The sequence below is a fragment of the Delphinapterus leucas genome, chromosome 13 (assembly GCF_059928025.1).
Source record: "Delphinapterus leucas isolate spDelLeu-1000000601 "Yukka" chromosome 13, BTC_Dleu_Yukka2, whole genome shotgun sequence".
Taxonomy (NCBI): domain Eukaryota; kingdom Metazoa; phylum Chordata; class Mammalia; order Artiodactyla; family Monodontidae; genus Delphinapterus; species Delphinapterus leucas.
The window spans coordinates 41,632,720-41,660,512 of NC_143141.1; the positions used below are offsets into that span (position 1 = coordinate 41,632,720).

The 27,793-nt window shown below is 34.4% G+C and overlaps 1 protein-coding gene across 3 annotated transcripts in view; it reads right to left on the bottom strand.

The window, feature by feature from the left end:
* The window catches only part of EHBP1 (EH domain binding protein 1), a 460,296-nt gene that overhangs the window by 6,691 nt on the left and 425,812 nt on the right, over positions 1-27,793 (bottom strand). For all 3 annotated transcript variants that reach the window (XM_089922339.1, XM_089922338.1, XM_022597318.3), the window contains 2 exons: positions 3,282-3,381; positions 2,086-2,159 (listed from right to left, as the gene is read on the bottom strand). In XM_089922339.1, the coding sequence (XP_089778465.1) occupies positions 2,086-2,159; positions 3,282-3,381 (174 nt within the window). The remainder of the gene's footprint in view (positions 1-2,085; positions 2,160-3,281; positions 3,382-27,793) is intronic.

Genomic DNA, 27,793 nt, shown 5'->3' on the forward strand with positions numbered 1-27,793 from the left:
TGTTTTAACACTCTGAAAGACTACTGAATGTGTGTCCATTCTAAGGGCTGGCTGAGAGGATACTGTCTTCAAAGAACTGATGATCACGATGCTCAGTATCTCTCTAGGACAGCCCAGGCCACATATTGCCCAGGCTAATGGGACAGGCCTCTCTCTGAGAAAGTGTCTTTATTTGTATTCAACAGGCTGCTTCTTTCCTCAAGTCTCTTTTCCCCCTCAACCAGCAACAGAAACTGGCTGAGAGATTTAAGGCACAATCACACATGGGACAATAGTATTAATTAAAAAATAAAACAGAACAAAACCACAAAAAATTAACAATTGTATTAAAGGTGTATGAAAAGAAAAACATTAATTTTTTTTCTCTTCTTCAAAAATATTACTTTCTACTGCTCTTCCATGTGTACAAGGGGAGCAGGCAGAAAAATGTTAGATTATTTAAGACTGTAGGTCTATTATATAGGGATAGGATGGCCAATGAAACTGGGATGTTTTATATATCTTATGGCCCTCCTTTAAAGATGGTACTATTTGGTAATAATACTGGTTTTGGGATAGAAGCAATATCTGCCTTAAAAGTCAACTGTATTGTATCAAGCTGTATCTTAGGGATGATTTAACTTACTATACATGAGAAAGTAAATTTTTAAACACTGTAATACTCTGTATTGAGCATAATATATAATTAATCTATAAAGAATAAATTGTATAATGAGTTATACATACTATATACAAACACATTTTATATTATACATATATATATACCATATAAATAGTATTTGCTATACCTACTTTTCAAATGACTATTTAGCTTTCCAATCTCTTTTAAGACTATACCATGACTACAAAAATTATAGCAAGAGGAAAAATACCATTTAGTATATTTGTGCATTTTATTCAGTGGCAAGTTTCACAGAACTTCTTAAATAATTTTGACAAATTTTATAGTCATTATTAGTGATATAATTTGATAGCCACTTGAAGGAAATTAGCTATCTGAAAGCCTTTTAAATAAAGTAAATCTAATTTATAAATTAGGATATACAAATGTTGTTAGTCATATTTATCAAATGAGATTAGGAATATAAAAGTAAGAATAAAACTTCTATAAATGTATAAGATACTATTTAGATAAACAGCATGTATTTTATTTACTAACAATTTTAATTAAAATATTTTAAAACATATGGTTTCATTTGGCTTTCTCTTACAAACTTAAATTCCCAGTTTCTGAACTAATTAGAATTGACTTCTTATGGATCAGGTACCTTATCAGGTGAAGAAAGAAATTACAATGGACAGTCAATGCATGTGTTAAGAGGTCCATACAGAATAGGAAAATCAATTTGCATTGCTTAGACAAAAGGTCCATTTTACAGAGCCCAAAGGATTAGCTTTTAAGTGGACATCTTTGAACGATAAGACATTTTCAACTAAGAGGTATAAGGAGAACAGCATTCTAAAATAGTAAGAATTTTTAAAAAATAAGCATATATAGTAAATGCCATAGTTAAGCTAGCTGATGTTTATTGATATTATGAACCATGCTTAGGATTACTATATATGTAATTCATTTAAAAGCTTTATATAAAGTGTGAAAGTGTTGCATTTATCTCATATGCCGGAATCTTTGCCTGATTACTCACTTAATAGGAGCTGGAATCTTAAGAACTATAGCAGACTGGACAGTTACATATTTGTGTTGACATCAATTAAATATTAAGGTAAAATTTAGAGTATGAATGTGAAAAATCAAAATGATAGATCTTTCTCAAACCTCTTTAACTTGCACATAGTAAAATGTAATGAAATCATTTAACTAGTTATATTTTCCATTTAATGGACATTTAAGCTTACAGACAGAAGTTAAGACAATTTTATGTTTAACAGCAAGCATAACGATGATCTGAATTAGGGTCCTTAGGTTTTACATGACTATTGGTTTCTAACTCTAAGGCATTTATTTGCAATTCCTGTAGGTCCTTAGTCAGACCACACCTAGTGAGACCAGAAGTGTATTACACTCTTTAAATCTCTTTGACAACTGACACCTCAAACACCTCATTCGGCCATGGCATCTCTTACCTTCAATGGCTAGCATTGCCCGCAATTCCCGATTCAGCAGCTCATATCGTCGTTCTAAATCATGTTCTTTTTCCCTAGGCAAGTTGCAAAAGTTCATCAATATGCTAATTACTAAATCATTAAACACTTAAAAGAACCTTTAGGTTACATTGATTTTAGGACTCATAACTGACTGTTCTCTTTAACTTTAAGCCACTCAAAACAAATGATACACAAACCTAAAACCTTCCTCAGGTTGAATATTTAATAGTGCTATTATTTTTCTCCTTCAATTTTGAATTGCACAGAAGTATATTTTAATCTGTGGATAAGTAGCCTCAATCTTCAATGCTTCTTGTATTAAGTGCCAGGTATAAGGTTATTTTGTAGAATATTTTTCATAATTCGCAAGAAACACTTTTTTGTCTAGAACTCCGTGTGAAAAGAGTACAAGAAACATGAAAGTACCACCAGTGAAAATTTAATATAGAGACAATTAAAAAGGCAAGATTAGTTAAGTTCTGCACTTCTTCATAACTCCTTTATCAAGTTCAGGCATGGCAGAAATGACAAAAATAGAGGTTTTCACTAAAATAAAACATGTAAGCCTGCTTCTTCCCACACTAGGTGGCATAATATAAGAACGTTGTTAGTGAGAAAAAGGAACAAGCATTAAGTCCTATGTGAACTAAATGCTAAAGACTGAAAATGCTGACATTTGGTCTAGTCTCCATTTTACTGTAATTCTTGCAATCATAAAAAGGTCACTTCTGTGTAAATTATTAATCTTTTTTCCCAAAATTTAGGGTAACATCATTTGTAGAATATAAAGTTAGTTTTGTCCTTATTAAGACATTTTAATTTTTAACTGAAAATTTGATGTTAAATAAACTTCAATTTTATTTCTTTTCCCACTAAATATAAACCAAACATCCTTTTTGTGCACAAGTGACTTCTTAAACACAAAAATTGTTTATATTACTTGGCTTTCTATATAATAAATACATTTTTTCAGTATCTAACACTCTAAAATTCTTACTCTTAAGGTAAAAATTGGTTATATACTATTTTTAATTTTATTTTTATATAAAACATAATCTCTAAGGAAAGAAAAAACATTAAGCCTAATAAGTATGAAACCCCCAAAAAAGACAAGGATGGAAAGCCTAAGATTCATCAATGTTGTAGGAAAAACAAGCAAAGTCATAAGTACTTACAGGAGAGAGAGCTGGTTCATTCTCCTTATTAAGGCGTTTTTCTTATTAACTAACATAAACCACTCCTGCATCATAGCTTCTTCTTCTTCTGTGTTCCTTCCTATAATTTAGGAAGAGATATTTCTTATTCTGTTGACATTTGCAAGCCAAATAGTAGTTCAGCACAAGTGTTTTGTTTTTTTTCTTTTTAACACGAAACATATTTTAGCTATCCCAACAGTACAAGTTAAACTGTTTATAACAACATCAGATTAAAGTCCGAGGCCTGAAAAAAGGAATCAATATTTAAAAATTCATAAGCCAATCTCCAAAGCTGCTATTATTCACCTTGTATATTTCAGTCCCCCGAACATATTTACAGATCATACTAAGTACAATACTAATACTAAGTACAGTTAAAAAAAAAAAAAGTGTTCCAACTTTTAAATCCTCCCCAGAGGCTGACTTGTTATTATGTTTCAGTGAGGAACTCATGGTGCTGACAGACATACAGTCATGATAAAAATAAATAAATTAATTAAAACCACATTAAAAATCATTATGAGAATTATAAGACTACCAGTAATGTCAGAGAAGTCAATAGATTTTGTGAGAGCTTCCACCTGTAACAACTTGCTTTTTTTCTTATTTTCCTCCCCCAAAGCAAACTAAAGGTATACATACATATACCATTCCAGAACTCATCATCCCTAACAGGGTAAACACTTGCAAATTATTTAAAATACATTGTAAATGACCAGGCTACAAAAATACTTAGAACTATCTGTGAAAAAACATGATGAACATAATAATGTTCAGTAAATGAGAAAACATTTGCACAGGGAGATGATTTAAAATTTTAGATTATAAATTTACTGATTGTACATTTAAAATTCATTTTCCCTAATATCCATTCCATCATCTGTACCACCCCTCCCCTCAAAAGGCCAGTATGTCAAGGATTATAACATATAGCATATATTTGGTATTGTTCATGCAGAAGTAGGCCACAATCATACTCAAGAAAAATATTAATTCCCCAACCCTCTTCCTTCCTCTCCCTTCAAATTGTATCTAGTCAAATTTACAATTCTTTGACTTTTTTTTTCTGAATTTCGCCCATGATTGGTTTATTGTTTTGCTAGACCATTATTTAATACTTCAGTCCAACTTCTAGATAGATTCATAGGGTTAACTTAAATATCTACTAAAAAATTAAATATCCCAGGCGAAGACTAAATAGCCTAGTCAATTTCCTAAGTTTCATTTTCTTCTTAAGTGAGATATTTTCTTTTAACTTTCAAACACACTACCAGTCCATTAAAAAATATTCAAACAATACAGAGGTATAATTGAGTAAAAAGTCAAGGCCTCTTTCACCACCCCCACCCTCTCCAATTCCCCCATCCACCTCCCTTCTCCAGAAGTACTATTGCAGTTTAGCGTATCTTCTTCCAGACCACATACGTAGCTATGTCTATCACATACAGGTATATACCTTATCTGGACACATACAGGTTTCTTTAACATAAGGACCCTGTGACTTGTTGTTGTCATGCTGTTTGAAGATCTACTTCATTCTTTTTTAATACTTGCATAAATTATGGATGAACCATAATTTATTTACCTGTTTCCACATTAACAGAAATTTGAAAAAATCTTTAGAATGAAAATCTAAAATAAAGAGCTGATCTGTGTGCAAAAGATTAAACATGTATTTCTGAGCATCCCTGTAAAATAGATATCTGTTGTTCATTATTAGGGAAAATAGTGAGAGGATATGTGCTTTCATTAAAGTCTGTTAAACTTTATGGTATGAAGCAGATCTAGGAATAGATTCTTTGAGTATGAACAAAGGTCTTTATTGTTTTACAGCATTTTTAATCTCTCTTTTAGGGTAGCTGGTTTTGTATTCACTTTGGACCATGTGATGTCTTGACACTGGTCATGTGATATAGGCTGCGATAGGCACAAATCCCTGGGTAGCAACAAAAGAAGAAAGAGTAAAAAGAAAAAGCTGAGAAAAAGCTTGCAATTTGGAAAAAGGCCAATTGTACCCTGGTGAAGGCCTTTTTGATCACTGAAATGACACATGTGTGCAATATTAATAGGTGCAGTTTTTATGATATTTTGTTTTCTGATTAAAGACTTAATTCTTGCATTCATAACCTAAGTGGTTTCTAAAAATATACACATATTAAAACTTTGTTTTGAGTTTAACCTAACCTGTAATTGAGGCTTTCAGGCAATAAGACTAGAAGCAACTAGCCTATTTTTAAATTAGCATCATTTTCTTCAATGGAAGACTGCTTCCTTGAGAATAACAATATTGATGTGGTACTGTGTTATTTTCAGTTTAACTCATGCCTATGATTTCTACATAAGAGTAAAAGATCCACCTCCCCTAACTGTTAGGAAATGAGAAGAGTCTCATGTTTAAAAAGGGAATAAGCCAAACAATAAGAAATATTTAAAGACATATTATTCAGTGCTACATAGATTATATAAATTAACTGAAAAAAACATATTTGAGGTTAAATCAATTCTGTATCACTAACTCCTTATCTGAGATAGTACACAGTGATGGAAATCTATACTTAGCCTAGTAAAAAAAAAATTAAATTTTCTTCTAATACATCATTACACCATTGTTTTTAGGGATTTAAAATTTTTTTAATTTAAAAAGCTTTTAAAAGCCAGTAAGTTGAACCATTACAAATTAATCCTGACTTTAATAACTGGTTAAAGACCCCTTTAGCTTTATAAGTAACAAAAAATATTAAAGCCTGTGATCACAGTGAGCTTTTCTCATTTCTCCTCTAACCATTTGTTATTTAATCCAATACTAGTAATCCAATTTGTCCATCAGACTTTTAAAGGGCAGAATGCAACTTCCTCAGCTTAGACACTTTTCAAAGTACAATATATTTTTCAAATGAATGCTGGATGTTTCATTTTTCCCAACTATTCCTAGCTCTAATGCATGAGGAAAAAAAGAACAAGATGAACATTGTTCATACTGATTAAGTAAGAGCTCATTAAAGAGCTGTCAGTGCGGTACTTTGAATATGCATGAAGCATATAATCAGATCTAGTACCGTCACTAGAGGAGAATACGGTAAGTACAAAGGATTGATTTAATTACTTAGAGTGGGCTGTGGTGGTAAAGCAGTCTTGTTAGTGCAAAAAGAAAAAGAGGTTGTATTCTGGCACTGTTAGAAAAAAGGCAGTTTTAGCTTCTGACACAATACATAATCTCAGAATAAAGCACTTTACATTGTAGCTTAAAATGAAGATTGTCATTATTTTATAAAATGGCCATAAATCATTTTATCTTGTTTAAACTCACCTAGTTAACTACCTCTCTTTCAAAATTATCTTTAATTTGTAATCACAACTACAATTTTATCACCTTAGAGTCAATACTGATACTTTAAATTTTTTTCAGTTTCATGAACTGAAAAGTTCAAAACCTATATTATTGAAGACCATTTTGAAATTTAAAAAATGACAAAACACTACAGTTCAGTACACAGTGACTAAAATGTGAAAGCATGGCAGGGTTGTTAAACTATATTTTAAAACAGAGTGCCTCATGTTTATTATAAATATACTACCAATAAAAACATCACCTTAACATTTTAAAGTATTGACTAATACAGTCTCTGGTAATGTTTTTTTCTACTTTGTTTCCTTAAAGAATTCTGTTTTGTTATTTTGCCTTGTGGAATGTAACGTCTTTCTGACATCACAATCTCTTATTGCCAGTTTTATCTTTTAATCAATTATTATAGCCGAGTATGATTTATAAAAACTATTAAATAATGAAGAGTAATGAAAACAGCAGGAAAAGTAATATGTAAATATGACTTCAAATCATTCTTCCTATCACATAGTTAACAAAAACCACTTAACACAAAGCAGCATAATATAGCACTACATGTAGTATAAATACTTAATAAATGTTGGTTGACAACTGCCTTTATATTCCATCTCCTCCCTTCCAAAATGATTTAAAGTTAAAATTTAACTTAAGAATTCATTTCTTCACCCAGGAACATGTATGTAGTTTTCATTTGTTTTTTCCAAAGCAGCATTTTCAATGTAAATTTTAAAATGAACAAGAGGAAAGTGATGTTAAAAACCTGAAATTATGAGTTATATTTTCAAAAACTGTCTACTAGTTAACCTTTCCTCATTAATCTTTCACCATAAGCTTATTGTCCGTTTAGAAAGATATATTTTCAGACAGTGCATTCTTTTTTTTTTTTTGCGGTACGCGGGCCTCTCACTGCTGTGGCCTCTCCCGTTGTGGAGCACAGGCTCCGGACGCGCAGGCCCAGCGGCCATGGCTCATGGGCCCAGCCGCTCCATGGCATGTGGGATCTTCCCGGACTGGGGCACGAACCCGTGTCCCCTGCATCGGCAGGTGGACTCTCAACCACTGCGCCACCAGGGAAGCCCAGTGCATTATATAAATGCAAAATAAGGAACAATACAATTTTAGCTGAAAAGAAGAGGAATTCAATGGGAAACAAAGAAAACACAGAGATGAAGGCACTGTTGAAACATATACACAAATTCAAGATTTTCTACTATGAAAACATTATATAATGCTGAAATCTTGCCATAGCTCCATAGTGGAGATGGCTGACTAGTGATCACATATGGCCCTTAAAGGACACAACGTAGCAAACACAAACCAAACATAAAAACAACAAAGCTGCCATTACAAATTGTCCCTATGGTATGATTACACGTATATGATAACCTCTGAAAGATTTAGTATATTAAAATAGAGATACACATGAAGGTATCCAACTAACTGATACTGGACAAACATATTTTAATAACACAGGAGGTGAATTCTGGTAGATTTACTTAATGGATGAGAAAGATTAATTTACTGCAGTTATATAGGGTCATGGACACATGAACTCCAAAGCCAACATCGTTACAGGACTCCAGTGCTCCAGTTTTAGAAAATATTTTAAGCTTAGGAAATAGAGCTTTATTATGAAAACAAATTTTACTATATGAGCAAACAGTTGATAAATGTTTCTACACTAAGAAAATCCTCTAATAGCAATCAATGTAAATGAAGAATCTCATAATCCTTATTGATGTCTTCAGCAATTGTCTTAAAACTATTTGGTCAGGGCTTCCCTGGTGGCGCAGGGGTTGAGAGTCCGCCTGCTGATGCAGGGGACACGGGTTCGTGCCCCGGTCTGGGAAGATCCCACATGCCGTGGAGCGCCTGGGCCCGTGAGCCATGGCCGTTGAGCCTGCGCGTCCAGAGCCTGTGCTCCGCAACGGGAGAGGCCACAGCAGTGAGAGGCCCACATACCGCAAAAAAAAAAAAAATACTGTTTGGTCAGCATGATATATTTGTTATAGTATTAAGTATATGAACTTTGGGGGAAAATCCTGTCTCCTTTTGTTGAAGTAAAATAAAAACTAACCCATTCTCTCAAAATAAACACATCTTTTATTTACCCATTTAGTAAAACAGAATGTGGGGAGAGATTCAGGGCAACATCTCTCTACAGATAAATTCTGACAGACTTCTATGGACATACCTATGCAGGAGGAGGTATAGACAACTTCACCAAAGCTCTTCCTCCTTAGACTTATACAAAAGAAAATGCTATTTCTAAAGGCCAGAAATTAACAGCAATCTTCTTGTGCCAACTTCTTAATAGAGTCTGAACAGACTTTTTATGCCAAAGGTCAGTGCTTAATTTCTCAAAAGGTAAATTAAGCACAAACTTAATATAGTACAAAAATAAACTAAAAAGTATGAAAGTAATCATCATCAGAAAATTCACAACGAATAAAATTCTTTGTATTTACTTACAGTCTAGTATATTTAAAAAATTACATGTGGGATGGAGTTGCTTCCATAACTTTTCAGTGCTCTTAGCCTTTAAAAGTATTAATATGACCCACATTTCAGGTAATGTATGACTATTTTGACTGTTGACAGATAGATATTTGGCTGGAGTCAAAACACTCAGAACTCTGAAACTGTATTTATTTTTCAAGTTGCATTTAACATACTTTGTAAAATGGGATAAAATACAGTGAGTCACTTTTATATGCATTATTCAACCAAACACACTAATGTCTACTTGGAGGATCAACTGGGCATCCTCCAATAAGGGGAAAACTTGAATTGTGAGCCACACTTACAGATGGATAGCTTCCCCTGCCAGTTCTCCCCTTTCTTGAAGCCCCCTTTGTTTGGCCTGCACCTGGCAGACTCTTCTCTACCCCCTCCCTCTCCTAGAGCCTTCTTGCAGTCATGTCATGGAAATGACTTTAAAGAGTGGCCCTAGAAGTGACAGAGATATTAATGTTAAAGATGAGCATTAACAGTTGAATAAAATTATTTCTGGAAAAGTGGGAGTGGAGAGAAACAATATTTCTAGATGTGATTTTTTTTTTTTTTTTTTTTTTTGGCGGTACGTGGGCCTCTCACTGTTGTGGCCTCTCCCGCTGCGGAGCAACATGCTCCAGATGCACAGGCCCAGCAGCCATGGCTCACGGGCCTAGCCGCTCCGCGGCATGTGGGATCTTCCTGGACCGGGGCACGAACCCGTGTCCCCTGCATCGGCAGGCAAACTCTCAACCACTGCGCCACCAGGGAAGCCCAAGATGTGATTTTAAGTACATATATATAGATAAATTAAATGTTACAAGAGATATTACTAAAGTTTTATATATTCAAGAAGGTCAAAATTTCTGGGGGAGATCTTCTCATTGGGAGAACAGGGGTTTATCTTTTTTAAAGTCATTTGGGCACACAGTTTTTTATGTGGTGGTCTGGGAACTCAATCCGTAATTTAAGTACTTTATGGAAAAACAACTGACTCAGAAATGAACTTTAGAATAAAGACCTCATATAAATTAAGGACTACCTTTATGAATGTTTACTTACATTAATTCTGAGAAACTCCTGCAGATAAGACTATAAATTCTGGTAGGGCCAAGCATAATTTATAACTGTATACCATCTATAGTTTCTATGGCTGGTTAGGTCTGTCGTTTGGAATACGATGCAAATAAGATGAACATTGAATCTGCATCTCAAATGGCTTTCTTCCAGTTCAGTTAAAAAAAACTGACTGAACCCTTTGATCTTAGACCAATTAACCTCTCTAAACATCAGTTTCTCCTTCTCTGTAAGTATAATCATATTACTTACCTCATATGGTTGATGGAGGAATTAAATGAGAAAATCTGTGTAAAGTCCTTAGCACAGTGCCCACAACTAAAAATGCTAGCTATGATGACGATCATGAAGAGGGTGATAATGGCACATGCGGCACTGAGCCAAGAACTGGAGATAGAAAGATGACCAAGATGTGGTCGGTGCCCTCAAAAGGGCTTATCCGTCTAGTGTGGAGACAGACACATAATCAGGGACAGCTGAGTGAGGATAAATTTCTAAACAATTCCTTGGACACAAATTATATTTTAAATCTTCATTAGTGATAACAAAGTCTACAGTTAGTATAATTAGTATGTCATTGGTCATAAGCAAGATAGGTGAAAAATGTGGGTGAATAAGCACAAACTCATCTTTGAAGCTGGAAAAACAAAGTGAATGCCCTTTTGGGTCAGCAGTGTCACAGCTGCATACAAAAGACAGCCATAGCTATGGTGACACAATAATGTGGCTGTGCTCCAGGTAATGACAGTCTAGTTATTTGCAATGGGTTTTAGAGATTGAAGAACAAAGTAGATCATGAAATACTACTTAATATCCAAAAATGAAAGAGGTAAATTTTAAGATTGAAAATTATAGACTAATAGAACACATCTAAAAGTTTACCAGTTATCAAAATAAAGAAAAAAAAGACAATTTGAAGTACAAATTGATATAATTTTAAGAAGAGAAGGCCCTCAACAAGAAAAACCAAATATTTATAAAGCAAAAAAGCTTCACCGAGATAGTAAGTTTTCATCATTTTTATAGAGAGATTTTGATGTTAAAAGCAGAGCATCATTAAATCGGCTTATGAAGTTGGCAATATAGATAAAAAAGATGATTTACTAAATGCCAGGTGAGAATGAGATTTGATTTTGTTGAAAGTGTGGAAAATATATGTAATTTTTAAAATACAGAAGGACAAACCAGGCAGATATGCTCCAAATAGGCTTCTAATAAAGAGTTTCAATCAGCTACTCTTTTAGGTAACCCTGTGCTGCTTAAAGTCTTTAAATGTCCTAAAAAAATCATAGCAGGGTGTCCCCAGAGCCTCCAGTTTCCAGTAAGGGATGAGTTCAACCCCCAACCCCCAGTGCGCTACACACACAGTAACTTCCTCTTCCTCCCTACACCTTGTTTGATCATGCTTGGGGGTTCAGATAACCAGGCAACACTGCGATATATCCTTCCTTATGTACCTTTTTAAAAATCTTTACTCAGTGAGGGAGAGCTGAAGGGAATTAGGCCTATCCCCTCATAGCCTGCGGCCACATTCATTCTCTAAACAGAGAAGCCTAATGAAAGCAGGACACTGCAGAGCCATCTCCAGCAGTCTTTTAACTTGCACACAGCTTCAACAATTACACAACATTTTAAATCAAATATAACGAATGTTGCTTTTCAAGACCAGGCCAGGTGACTAGCGTGAGTTTCAGCATTATACTACCTCATCCAATGCCCCTTAACCTTCCCAGTAGAGCCATTCTCTTCACCAGGACACAGAGACATTCATGATGGACTTGCGTCCACAGTGCTGCTTCCTGAAGTCTTGGAAAGAGTGTCTCAAAGATGCTCTATGTCATATATCTCCCTCACCAGATGACTGATAACCAATAACTTTCTCATAGACTGGGAATAACAATAATGATGATTATGATAATAACATCAAATATTTAATGAGGTTATATAACTTACCTAAAATAATAGTTAGTGGAAGAACTAGGCCTCAAATCCAGGCAGTCTGTCTTGTGAACCACCATTCTTAGCCATCCTACTTGACACTCATAGGTAACCAGTCTTACCAGAATGGGCCCTTTATTTAGAATTCAGGCCAACCTGACAAAGCCTTCATAATGGCTCTGATGAGCAAAGCAGAAAAAACAAAGCAAAACAAAACCCCAAAACAGAAAGCAAACCTTCCGACCTCTGATAAACAAACAAGTTCATCCATTAGCAGAGGTGATTTTGTTTACTCTTCCCGTGTAGGTCACTGAGACTTAACAATGATCTCAGAGCAGTACATCAAGGAGTGTCAAGAGGAGTCAGCCTTTCTTCCTATGCAGATATGTCTATGTGATCCTTGAATTATAGGTTGGTGTATGATGTCTTCAAGAAACGGGGGATTCCAGGGATACTTGTCTAATTCTTGGGCAACTACAAGCTACGCTGATTCCATTTGAGCATTTGAGGCATCCTTCAATGAAAATGGCCAAACAAGAATACTCTGCCTGAATGGACTTGAGGACACGGGGAGGGGGGAGGGTAAATTGGGATGAAGTGAGAGTGTGGCATTGACATATATACACTACCAAATGTAAAATACATAGCTACTGGGAAGCAGCCGCATAGCACAGGGAGATCAGCTCAGTGCTTTGTGACCACCTAGAGGGGTGGGATAGGGAGGGTGGGAGGGAGATGCAAGAGGGAGGGGATATGGGGATATATGTATACATATAGCTGATTCACTTTGCTATACAGCAGAAACTAACACAACATTGTAAAACAATTATACTCCAATAAAGATGTTTAAAAATAAAAATACTCTGCCTACCATGATATTATCAGGGTGCATTCAAGTTCCACCTCTGCTCTTTAAAAGCTGTGGCAATTTGGGTAAATTACTTAATCTCCCTACGCCTCAGTTTCCTTATTTGTAAAGTGAAGATAATAAAACTATTTCATAGGGTCTTGTGAAGATTAAGTGAGTTAATGTATGTAAAGTACTTAGAATAGTGCCTGGCGTATAATAAATGCTTTAAGTAGTATAATGGTGGTTGCTATATTCTCTCTGTTTCTACACACACACACACTTATATATACAATACACACACACACACACACGCACATACACATGCACACACACACACAACAGTACAGATCCACATTCTTCAAGCTTCAGGATCCTCCCTGCTGTCTGATTCCTAGGATTACTGATGGGAGTAAGGCATGGTGACTCCTCATGGCAGGGTCTCACAGTTTTTCTGACTGCCTGTGCAAGCACCAGATAGGCCTACTCACAGAAGTAAACATACTGGGCAACTTGGTGCAAGTTTTAAGATGTTAGTGCCATTGAGCATGACATTTCTAATATCTTTACATATCTACTTTACTGGACCAATCAACCAAAATACATCCTACCATCATTTCATATTTTTCATTCCTCTTAAGTATGGAAGCCCAGCAACTACCCATTACCCATTTTTCTTCTCTTACAAGAGCTACTAGAATGCAAACCCTCCAGGAGACAGTCTCCTTTCCAAGGTTACACATGTACTGTGAAGTCTATTCCAAAGGTTCTCTTGCTAATAGCAGTTCCTTCAGTCAGAAATTCAGAGAAAATAAAAATCTAATGTGACTCTCAGAATCTCTAGAATTACCAAAAATAATTTTCAGATTTCTCCTCAACTTAATTCCCAGGACATGTTCAATTTGCCCTTTATCATGATATAAATTTTTAGATAACCTTTTGACTGAAGAACATCATGCTCCCCAATACCTACTCTCAGATTCTGGCATAAGTCGTATGAGCCAAGCTCCAGCAGTTAGTTACATGTCCTTCTGTTGTGTTGTATATCCTCTCCCTTTTCTTCAAAGCTACAGCTCACTTAAAAAAGGTCAGAGCAGGGGACTTCGCTGGTGGTCCAGTGGTAAAGAATCCGCCTGCCAATGCAGGGAACGCAGGTTCGATCCCTGGTCAGGGAACTAAGATCCCAAATGCCGCGGGGCAACTAAGCCCATGTGCCACAACTGCTGAGCTTGAGTGCCTCAACTAGAGACCGAGTGCCGCAAACTACAGAGCCCAGCACTCTGGAACCTGCGCACCACAACTACAGAGCCCAAGTGCCCTGGAGCCTGTGCACCACAACTAGAGAAGAGAAAACCCACATGCCACAACTAGAGAGAAGCCCACACACCACAACAAAAGATCCTGCAAGCCTCAACAAAGATCCCGTATGCTGCAACTAAGACCCATTGCAACAAAAAAATAAATTAAATAAATAAATAATAAATCTTAAAAAAAATAAAATAAAACACAATCTACATTCCTACCCAAAGTCATGGTCAACTCCAAATCTATTTAGTCCTCATGATGTTCCTGTTAATATTATATATTTCAGAATTCAGCAAAATTGCTACCTAGTCTATGGTGACAGTTTTGCAATGTTCAGTATAACTTTCTTTAACCTTTTACTTAGATTCAAAATAGGCACATGAGTCAAAACAAATAGTATTAAAAGTTAAAAATTTTTGGCTCCCTTTCATTTTATCCTCATGAGAAATTAAAATATTTTTGACTATTTTAATAATTTATTTCTGTGGTAGGTTATTCATACCCTCCATACAAAAAACTATTTCTATTTTTTAAATCAATGAAATTTATAAAAACTCATTTTTAATTAAAAAAATAATACCAGCCTAAGTATCATCTTTGACTTACATTTTTATTTTTATTTTTCTACATCTTTATTGGAGTATAATTGCTTTACAATGTTGTGTTAGTTTCTACTGTACAACAAAGTGAACCAGCTGTATGTATACATATATCCCCATATACCCTCCCTCTTGAGCCTCCCTCCCATCCTCCCTAAACTCACCCCTTTAGGTCATCACAAAGTATCAAGCTGATCTCCCTGTGCTACGCTGCAGCTTCCCACTAGCCATCCACTTTACATTTGGTAGTGTATATATGGCAGTGTTATTCTCACTTCGTCCCAGCTTCCCCCTCCTCCCTGTGTCCTCAAATCCGTTCTCTACATCTGCATCTTTTTTTTAAACATCTTTATTGGAGTATAACTGCTTTACAATGTTGTGTTAGTTTCTGCTGTATAACAAAGTGAATCAGCTATATGTATACATATATCTTCATATCCCCTCCCTCCCACCCTCCCTATCCCACCCCTCTAGGTGGTCACAAAGCACCAAGTTGATCTCCCTGCACTATGCAGCTGCTTCCCACTAGCTATCTATTTTACATTTGGTAGTGTGTATATGTCAATGCTACTGTCTCACTTCGTCCCAGCTTACCCTTCCCCCTCCCCATGTCCTCAAGTCCATTCTCTACATCTGCATCTTTATTCCTGTCCTGCCCCTAGGTTCATCAGAACCTTTTATTTTATTTTTTTTAAGATTCCATATACATGTGTTAGCATACACATGTTTTTCTCTTTCTGACTTACTTCACTGTGTATGACAGACTCTAGGTCCATCCACCTCACTACAAATAGCTCAATTTCATTCCTTTTTATGGCTGAGTAGTATTCCATTGTATGTATGTGCCACATCTTCTTTATCCATTCATCTGTCAATGGACACTTAGGTTGCTTCCATGTCCTGGCTATTGTAAATAGTGCTGAGGTGAATGTTGTGGTACATGACTCTTTGAATTATGGTTTTCTCAGGGTATATGCCCAGGAGTGGGACTGCTGGGTCATAAGGTAGTTCTATTTTTAGTTTTCTAAGGAACCTCCATACTGTTCTCCATAGTGGCTGTATCAATTTACATTCCCACCAACAGCGCAAGATGGTTCCCTTTTCTCCACACCCTCTCCAGCATTTATTGTTTGTAGATTTTTTGATGATGGTCATTCTGACCGGTGTGAGATGATACCTCATTGTGGTTTTGATTTGCACTTCTCTAATGATTAGTGATGTTGAGCAACTTTTCATGTGTTTGTTGGCAAACTGTATGTCTTCTTTGGAGAAATGTCTATTTAGGTCTTCTGCCCATTTTTGGATTGGGTTGTTTGTTTTTTTGATATTGAGCTGCATGAGCAGCTTGTATATTTTGGAGATTAATCCTTTGTCAGTTGCTTCATTTGCAAATATTTTCTCCCATTCTGAGGGTTGCCTTTTCGTTTTGTTTATGGTTTCCTTTGCTGTGCAAAAGCTTTAAAGTTTCATTAGGTCCCATTTTTTTGTTTATGTTTTTATTTCCATTACTCTAGGAGGTGGGTCAAAAAGGATCTTACTGTGATTTATGTCATAGAGTGTTCTGCCTATGTTTTCCTCCAAGAGTTTTATAGTGTCTGGCCTTACATTTAGGTCTTTAATCCATTTTGAGTTTATTTTTGTGTATGGTGTTAGGAAGTGTTCTAATTTCATTCTTTCACATGTAGCTGTCCAGTTTTCCCAACACCACTTATTGAAAAGGCTGTCTTTTCTCCATTGTATACTCTTGCCTCCTTTGTCAAAGATAAGGTGACCATATGTGCATGGGTTTATCACTGGGCTTTCTATCCTGTTCCATTGATCTATATTTCTGTTTTTGTGCCAGTGCCATACTGTCTTGATTACTGTAGCTTTGTAGTATAGCCTGAAGTCAGGGAACCTGATTCCTCCAGTTCCGTTTTTCTTTCTCAAGATTGCTTTGGCTATTCGGGGTCTTTTTTGTTTCCATACAAATTGTAAAATTTCTTGTTCTAGTTCTGTGAAAAATGCCATTGGTAATTTGATAGGGATTGCATTGAATCTGTAGATTGCTTTGGGTAGTATACTGACTTACATTTTGAACTTTCCTTAAAGAGCTAGATCCCTTGAGAGAATAACAGATATAGCTATGACCAAGGCCAGCTCAGAAATGTCTAATGGAGGATAATATGCTGGTGGGGAAGAAATGTTGGCACTTTACTCAACTCCTAGCTTTGGCCACCAAGTGGTGCTATCAATTCAGAGTGAACTGGCACTGGGGGACTAGGGTTGGGTGGCTTTGGGTTGGTAAAGTGTAAAACCAGTCAGTAAATGCAGAGGACACTCACAAGTCGGATGTTCATAATTCTGTGTACTGTGAATTCACGTATCATCTCCCACTCAATGTCATCAGTATAAAAACAAGGGAGAAAATGAATTCATATAATCTTATTTTGGTGGTAAAGTCCATTGTACTCTGTCAGGAAAATAACTGTTTATATAAAAATATTTGTCCCAAACTTTATCCTTTCAGGCTATGTAGCTATAAAAATAATCACACAATTTTGATTAATCTTCCTCCCTCTACAATATTCATCCAAATCCTCCCATTAAAACAAAAACAAAAAACCTTTACAGAAAAAACTATTCAGCGATAAGCATTACAAATTAATCAGTAATGTTAAGCATTTAAAAATATCTAATTTAATTTTAAAAACAGATATCAGCTCAATGGTTTTTCCTTAATTTCTACTGTAAACTTTTCCTGAGGAAATAGTTCCTCTGAGTGGATGAATGCCTTTCACATTCCAGCTTAGAAGTGACATGTGGGAACAGGGAACAGATGCAATGACTATATGTTTAGTTTTCTTATGTGATGCACCTAGAGGCCTATGAAGAATGTTAAAAGCATAACTGAAAGCTAAAAAAAAAAAAAAAAAGACATAATAATTTACAATCCACTAGAAGAAGAACTGGAAATGTCTCTACAATGGAATGAACGATGATTTGAAAGCAGAACTTTGGGAAATCTGTACAACAATAAAAGTTAGGTTCACTGCTGTTCAATTAGACAGTTCTGTCCCAAAGATGAGGAGACTTAGTAAGAACCAGTGTGTACCCAGTTGTCTCTGTACATGAACATCTGTGTTTTCTGAGAAAAATGTTTCCATCTGGAAAGACTGGGAGAAAAGTGTTGGAGCAGAGCTTACATCCTTCCATAAACTACCTTTATTTTCACTCTGGACAGGGGAGGCAATTCACATATGCTTATCCATCTCTATTGTCATACTTAGTTAAATCAAATTATGAAATCTTGGTTAAGCTTCTTAGGATAGCATCAAGATGAAGCAGAAGAGCAGAACATACATTTGCAAAGTTGGTTCTTACATGGATGCCCTAAAATAAATTTCTCAGATACAGTGCTTAAGTTGTTTATATCTGTACGTACCTCACAAAACTATATAACTAGTATATCAATTCAATGAAACTTATATGGGTTGGGGGGCTAGCAAAATTCCTAAGGCTCTCTCCTAGTTATTTATTTAGCTGTGAAAATGTTCACAGAAACATTTATCTGTTAGTTTTTATAAATAAGACAAGGATTAATGCCCCCCTCCCCCAAAATTAAAAGCCCAACAACTTTCCAGTCTTATGACAAATTGCCAAACCAGTTCTTCAGGCATTTCTTGGGAGAGACAGCATGCACATGCACGCATGAGTGTATGTTTTGAGGGAAGAGAAGAGTTATAAGAGAAAGAGGGATAATCATATTACTTAGAAGCAAAGGAAAATTTTAAAGTAAAGGTAGAAACAATAATAAATAACAAAACCACTACTATGACTGATGGCAGCTACTTTCATATTGAGCACTAAGCCTCTGCCAGGCTCTGTGCTAAGTACTCGTATACAAATTTTATCTGTATCTGTAGCAATATATTTTAGACTCCCAATAACCTTCTGAAATAGGTTTCATCAGCCTTTAAAAAAATTAACAGAGGAAATAGGGGCTCAGAAAGGATAAGTAACTTGTCCAAGACCACCCAGACTCTAGCTGGCATCTTGCTGATTTTCAGTCTATGCTCTTGAATCTCTATGTTATGTTACTTCCTTTAGCACTTGTAACACTGAGTTTAGCATATCTTAGCCCCTCGTTTCTCAAAATGTGATCTGTGGATCACCTGTATTAGAATTGCCTAGAATATGGGCTCCACCACAGATCCACTGAATCAGAATCAGTTAGGTGGGGCCTGGGAATCTGTATTTTAAACAAACTCCTCAGGTGTTTTTTTAAGGCAGATAAAAGTTTGAGAACCAATGTCTTAGCCCTTTCACAAATAAGTCACCGAGTTTTGTTTTTTTTTAAAGAAATGATGATATTCCATGTATAAGATGTTATTTTAGCATTGGCATGACATTACACAAATTTAATTTCACATTCAGAAGAAAAACATGTTGCTGCCAAATCAGTTCAAATGCCTAAATTTTGTTTCATAGATAGTTGCTGAGAAAAACACATTTTCCTGGAATTTCTACTTTTTTAAGTGTTAAAAAATTTTATTGCAGTCTAGAATAAGGATGTACCTCACTTTAGGCAATAGACATGTTCCAAATTGAAAATTATGGTGATGTGATAATTCTTTAGGTTCAAAAAATATATTTTATATTTCTAATTCAAAATTTCTAGAAGTAGAAAATACTATCTAAATATCACCAGTAGATATTATATACATTTGTTCCTCTCGATAAATGAACAAACATGAGTCAGCAGATGAAAAAGTCACCTTCAGACTATGTAGTAAAAAGCTGGGACATACAGTGCGTGCCAAGGAGAGAAGACACAAATGTTAGAAATGAGAACTGCAGCGGGTTCTTTACATTCTGAATCAGAGATTCCTTTCTAGAAATCCTATGATCCATGGACTTCCCTGGCAGTCCAGTGGTTAAGACTCCACCCTTCCAATGCAGGGGGTGCAGTTAGATTCCTGGCCAGGGAACTAAGATCCCACATGCCAAGCGGTGTGGCAAAAAAAAAAAAAATCAGAAAATCTATGATCCAATATCTATTGCGTGAACTAGAATGATCCAACAACAGTTGTGTGCTACTACTTCTAAATATAATTTATATTTTTTCCATCTTTAAATAATAGGAATAATGAAATGCAGATAGAAACAGTTATGAAGGATGTTTGAATTAGCTGAACAAATTGTGAGAGTAAAGAAATTCTGAAAGTAGGACAACAGTTTTAATTTTTCTTGTAACTACAGAAGGAAAAAACTATAGAAAGAAAAGAATTTAGGAATGTTACCAATTGTTAAAACAGAGGGTATTAAAAAAGAAAAGAGCAAAAATAGTGTAAGCACCTTAAAATTTAAAGTCTCCTTTTAAAACAAACTTTACTATTTTCTTCACACTGTATTTTATTCATTATTGATCATTTTCAATAATCAAAGGACTATCCCAGTATATGTAATACATAGTAATAAATAAAATGCATAAATGTGCAAAAAGAACAATATTAACTTATTATAAATATTTCATTTAGTGTTTGATGGTGATATTCCTAATATATTAGTGTTTTTCATCTTTTGGTATTTTTTATTTCAAAGGAGACCTCGGCAAATTTAAGTATTAAAGGGATCATATAAATAATAATAGCTGACATTTACTGAACTCTGTATATGTACCAGGCACTGTAAAAATGATTGATATAAGGTACCTAATTCTCACAATTCTCTTAGCTGCCACACCACATCAACTCTGACTCAGTGTGAGAACATTTGAACTAATTATATTCACTAACCAGGGTTAAGTTTTAACACTCAGTGTATAGTGCCTTAGGCATAACAAGGCTCAAAAAATATTTGTTGAATGAATGAAAATCACAAGACGTAAAAGGATAAATGAATTTCACCCTTTATGGGAATTAAAGTAGGCTCTTTCCCTCAGTTTTTATGTTTCAAGCTGTAGCATCTTCATTCTATGAAAGTGGGAACTGAGGCTCATAGCTCTGAAGCTGGGCTAGTAAGCAGGAATGCATATAGCACAGTAGAATGGGATTCTGGCTATCATTCTCCCAGCCAGAGTTCCAACTCACCACTGGGAGGGCTAAGCCTAATGTTTTCAGGTGAAGGTATGCTGAGGATTAAGCTTGGAAGAAAAGCCTCTCCTGTAGTTATGCTACAGCAATGGAGGACAGATGGGCTTCAGTACTTAATGGACAGAAGTACCAGAGAGAAGGTTCACATGGAGACCTTGGAGAACTGGGCCTTGGCTCACTGTTCTTCCACCTGGCTATGACTCTGCTAATCAAGGATGTGACAGAATCAATCCTTAGACATATTTTTTTAATGCTTTTTATTTTTCTGAGTATTGGATTAGAATATAATTTCATGAAACTGTACTATTTCTTGCAATTAGAAAGTGATTTTATATTATTTCATATTCTTGGAGTTAGGTGAGATAAAGTAACTAAAATCTTGACACAGCTAAAAACACACAGACACACAAAACAGACACCACATTTACCAAAAGTATGTTAGCATTTTACTTCCAAAAAGGAATGGATTCTATCAACTCTTAGAGTCTATCAAAGGATGTGGCTCATTGCCTTTGGAAATTGTGTTAAACAGTCACTTTGTACAAAATTTTCAGACATAAAATGTTAATTTTTTTTTTTTTTTACTGGCTTCTTGATAATGACACAAATTTAATTCCTTATGAATTTTCATTTATAATTATCTTAGCAGGGAACAATAGCTAAGTCTATACTATCTTGGAACCTTAGAGATCATTTTATTTACTTTACAGCACCAAATTCACTTAATTTGTTTTTACTTATGAAAGTTCCTTTGCAGAGACAGTATTATAATCTTGTCTATTTCATATTTTATGTCTGTAGAAGTCAAATGGAAACACTCTACTTTAATAAACTAAAAACTTCATTTTCTATTTCACCATGGTATGTCATATGGTGACAGAAAAAAATTTCTTTAATGAGAAATCTACAGTTAATTTTTTTTTAGTTTTGTAAGTAAAGTGCCAAAATAGATATCTCACTTAGTTTAACGTATATTTTTAATGACATGGCCTCTTTTCTCATTGTAACTTATATGAAAATAGATATACTATAGCTATTAAAAAAGAATCTCTACATAATGAAGACATTTTATTACATGGATACTATTTCCTATCCATACTTGTAAGAAGCACAGACATATCATACTAAATGATAGAGGATATAGAATAACCAGATATAAAAAAACTTCTAAAACTTCCATTTTATTTAGAAGATAGTTTCTATTTTTTGCCGACTTTATCAACTATGATTGTCCAAGTTATTCCTATTACTGTAGGGTTCCCTCCTTTCATTTTGTTATAAGTGTGAATAAATTACAATGTCTTAAGCCATATGAACAAAATTCAATGTACAAAAATATGATTTTTCAGGATAAGAGAAAATTTAAAGAATAGTATATGGAAATATCAGAAATACATGTGTTAAATGTGAGAAAAGTTGCCAAAAATTTTCTCTACACAAAACCTGAAAAGTGTTACTGTATTAAACTTATTTTCCTTCCTTCCCTGGTTATTTATTAGCTGTATAGAATCAGTTTAACTCTAAGTTCAGATGTCTTTACATATAAAAATATACCCAGTTTTGGTTTTCATTTTCCCTTTCTAGATATGGGTATGGTGAGGGATAGAGTTGACTACTCCCAATCTCCTAGTAAGTGTACAGTGACTGCTAGAAAAAAGAGATAGAGCTGGTGAAAAATATGTTCCTTACAAATACATAATTTAACTATCATAAAATGTTTTTTAATCAAAGAAGACATTTTCACAGTATTCACTGAGGCAATCTTAACTTTATGTTGTTATCCATACTCTAAACCATAAAAACTACACTATCTGTCACTTTCTAAATCATAGAATCAAATGGTCTATATAGACCCTGTTTTAATGTTAATGAATTTATAGACACAAATAGTTAGCATCAAGGCTAGAGTGAAAAGCAGAACACTTCAAGCATTTAATACAGCTAAAGGGGCAGATTAGAGATCAATAACAAAATCACCTGGTAAAAAAGGAAAAAGGTGTAGCATTAAAAGGCTTTTTGCTTTATATGTGAAACAATACTGAGAAACATGTATTTTAGCACTTGTACTCAACAGGCACTCCAAACTATGCACTGATGAGAACAGAAACCCATCCTTTCTAATAATCTTGTGACAAAAGCTAAAAGACACATCCTATTAACTACTGATCTCAACTGCTAATGCAGAGTACTTCCTGGTGCCTTTTATGTAGAATGCTGCTATTAAAAAACCACTAAACATTCACTGTGAACAACACAGAATCATTCATCTTTTATCAGCATCTCTTGTTAGAAGAGTATGAGTGGGGCTGAAGGTGTCATTGATATTATGGAGTGGAAATTAATCAGAAATTTTTCTCATATTTTCCTCATCTCACTAATTTACTTTTGTACAAATTTCCTCCTGTTAAAAAGTTCATACCCAACCCCCTGTTGTACTCTTTTAAGTTGAGAATATTCAACGAGTGCGTCCACTGAAAAGCACCAAGTCCTAACACAAAAAGCATTCGAAATTCTCATTTAGTTGTCTTTATTTTGCTAGCGCCATGTGGTCCTTGAAGATGTAGAAAACACGGGAAGCTGAGTAAAGATCAGAGCAAGCTCATTAGCATTCTGACAAAATTGGAGTGGTGGAGATGTATAGTTTGCCTAGTTTGTCGTTTTGAAAGCTACCGGTGGTAAGCTTTCTATTTCATTGTGCTTTTGTCTTTTGGGGGGGTTTCAAAGCAGCAGGGTATTTGTTAGCCCTAGGTTTGCACAATGCATTGTGGGAACCTTTCCTGCACATTCAGCCCTATATAGTATCATTCCAGTCTGAGTCAAAAAGTTTTTTTTTTTTTCACCATTTATAAGAAAGGACATGTGTGTGAATCTTAGTGCACAGCCTCAATACATTTATCACAGCTTTGTCTTTCTCTTTTGCCTGAATCATAAAGTCCACAAAAAGTCAGAATAAGAATCTGAAGGACATAATTTTCAATCTTTTCAAAATGTCATTCATTTCAGACCACAACATTAAAACATTAATTTATTTTCTGCTCTTTGTCGTAAACAACTAACAACAACCCGCAGGACTGATAAAGTTAGTTAAAATTCAAAACCTTACTGCTTACTATAATAGACTTTAATTCTACTTTTGAAAATAGTATAGAGGAAAAAAAAGTGGTTTATGTTTTAGAATTTATGTAAATAAAGAATACCCCTTAGAAGAATTAAATAAGTTATTACCCTAGTCATTTGATTTTCTTCATCGTCTTCTTTTTCTTTTCTTTTCCTTTTTTTTTTTTTTAAACATAAGGCTCACTTTGAAGAGCTAAATGGGCTACATTAATGCTACTATTCAGCATGAATGTTTCCAAGTTGCAATGAAATGGATAAAGGTCTTTGGGGATGAATTTATCTGCTAAATCCTTGTGGTTGCCCTCCTATCTTGGATGATGACCCAAAAGAATGTCAACAGCTCATTTTCCCAGAGAGCTGGAAGGAGTCCCTATGCAAGCATAATCTGCACATTCTCAAAGAACCATTTCAAACATTATATTTCACAAGCGGTTTTAAGTGATTTTCCTCTCATCTCTAGTATCCTAACAGTACTTTGGATATCAATGCCTCTGAAATGAGGGTTAAACAAAGTTTACACATGAATTCTACATATGGCATAGAAATTTTTAGATTTTCAATATATATTTTAGAAACACGGTTATCTTGTTACAGTAATATATTTATGACACTGAGTTAAATGTCTAAACTAAAGATTAGTAACCACATTTTCTATTATAAAAAATGTGCTTTTTATTATTAGTTGTCATTTTGCTTAGAATCAAACCTTATTTATGAGAAGTGTTCATAGTTTTTCTTAATTTCTAATTATTAAAAACCCAGGGGAAGCTAAAGAGCAGTGATGAGTGCAATATAGTATATGAGTAATCTGGTAAAAATAGTTAATAGTAAGAGAATGGATCATTTCTATATGAAGTCTCTGACAGAATAGCATTTGGTTATATTCCATTTTATTTCCTTTGTACAGTAAGAAACTACTAGACTAAGTGATATGTTGTCATGGGGGGTAGATTTTATATATTAACTATTCATATTATATTAGAGCATGTAATTAAAATGATACATTTCTTTATTTCTAATTTAAGCTCTAATTTTCCCCCCTTTAGGCTTTTCTTAGGCCTTCTTCTACAATTTAAAAATCATTCTTAAAACAAACAAAAACAGAAAAAAAACTATGTATAATTTTGTGGTTATAGTGTAAGCCTATTTATATATTGTTAGAACATGAAACTTGAGTAACTTATAGCTTAATATTTAAGTATATCCCAACATTGAGCTGTTCTACTGCTAGCTTTAAAACTATTTAAAAAATGGATGTTACCACAGTAATAATGACAGAATTAGTTCTATACTTTGCAATATGAGTATAGCCACAAAAATTATTTATCTACTTCACTGAATTCTCCTACCAAAGTTTCTTGAATAAAATTGTTTGGAGTAAGCTATATCAAATTAGAGAGCAGTCAGGAGTGTCTAAGTCCAGCTTTAAAACAAATATCTTTACAATTACTTAGCCATATGGAAAATAGGGTATGTCTCTCCCAAAACCATTTAAAAAATATATTGTCTATCTTGAATTTAGACTTCATTAGAAACCATTTCTGACTTGTAATACCAAGATTGCTGAAATACCACCTTTTAAACAACCATGAAAAGACATGTAAAAAAGCTGAACTCTTTAAAGCTGCCAATGAATGATTTTGATTTTTAAAGCATAAAAAAAAATGGAGTTAGAGCATTATGAGTAAACAAACACAGTTGTATAGTTAGATACAGATACACACATGCTAATGTAGCTTTTTTTACATTATGCCAAATTTGAAGCCTCTTCACAAGTGTTCACATTGTACTTGTGTTTGGGTTCCTACGACTTAAAGGCCAGATGCTTTTCACAAATGACCAACAGTTGTAGTTAGAATAAATTAATGATTGATTTTTTTAAAGCTTTGATGGAATTAAGCATACTTCTTTTCTCAATGTGCCTATGTGAATGTTTGCCCGTTAAACTTTTTTTTTTTTTTTTTTTTGACAAGTGAGGCCACCCGGCAGAAAACAACTGATGCAAAACCCAGGAGTAATCCCTCTGTTTAGTTCAACACTATGGTTAGCCTTAACACCGCCTCTATTATTCAATGGATTTAGAGAAACTTTCATTTATTTGTTGGCCTCAGTTTTCAATTCCGTTGCCCTCTTTAAGAAACCTAGACTTATTCCTATGTAAATACATTTGCATACTGGTACAATGAAATGTTCTCGAATTTTTATTACTCTACTAAGCTAAATAGGGGCTGTGTACATATGTAGTTTGAAAGATAAAGAGTCAAGATAGAATCATTACTAAGGATTTTAAACATACTGCAATAAACCTATGATGTCCATGGCCCAAGACTAATGTAGTTATTTCCAACAATATTTTAACAATATACAGTCATCTATTTTACAAAACCTAAAGCCATTGGAACCTAAGAAATGTATTTTATTATCACAGAATCAGTGTCAATTTACTACATTAAACTGTGTTACTTTTTTCCTATAGGAATCTTTAAAAATATATATTTTTACTATAGAGAATATTTTACATTCTCTAGCGTTCAGAGTCTAAACTACAAAAGGTTTACTCTACATGAGATAAGTAAGTAGAATATGAATTTTTAGTTTATTTAGGAGATTCAAATTAGGGATTCACTTAGCTGTGTGTATACTATAGCAATCTATATTTTTTTTCTCTAAACATTTACTTAAATAAATGAACTGTATAACAAACAGCATGGCTTAGGAGAAGGAAAACATGTTGGACTGAGAGTCAGAAAATAATAGCTCTGTACCAATCTTTTACTCTGGTTTTAGACTAGATGATCTCTAAGATTCTTCACATTTTCAAGCAGTTATAACTATGTGGCACTAATTTATACAAAACAAATTGTTATAATATTATAAGGTAATATTAGGAATTTGTTCAAAAGTTGATTCTTATAGTCTTCCTTACTCCACAAATGCTTTTGAAAGTGAATAGTACAAATTGCACTATGTATGTATAGACTGCACAAGGCTAAGATTCAGTAATAGAACTTCATAATAAAATCTCCACTTAACAAAAAATGGATCATATAAATCTTAGTAAGGAAATCTTAATACTCTTTCTTAGCTGTCTTCCCTAGTTAATGCAATCAGCACTGATACCCAGCAAAACATGTCATCCAGAATGATGGAATTAGCAATACCACCCACACCCCACTTCTTCCTGTTTTCTTCCTTATTTAGTTTTTCCTTATAACAATGACATTAGTTTCTGGAAATATCCAGTTAAGAAGAGGTGCACATAGACTCAGACATCCAGATGCTCAAATAGGACTTTTTAACTTTATCAAGGAAAGAAAATGGAAAAATGATGATGACATTCTACTATCCAGAAGACAAGCAGAGGTCTCCAACTCAAAATGCACTTAGTTTTACTGTATATAGTATTCTCTTGGGAATAAAAAATAAACATGCATTTCAGGGTTCTAGCTAGTCATGTAAATTTCTCCTATAAAATTGATTTTCCTATTGGACTAAGCATATCAATATGAAAACAAATGAACTAACAAAGTGCCCTAATTAACAATTTTGCACGTGAATACAGACATTAGAGCAACACTGCTGCCATTAAAGTCTTTTCCATGGCATATCTGTTTCTGTTAACATTTCAATAGACCAATTAAATGACCTTTCCCCCTTCAGACTCAATTAAGCTATTTGAACTTCAAATGCCACCTTGC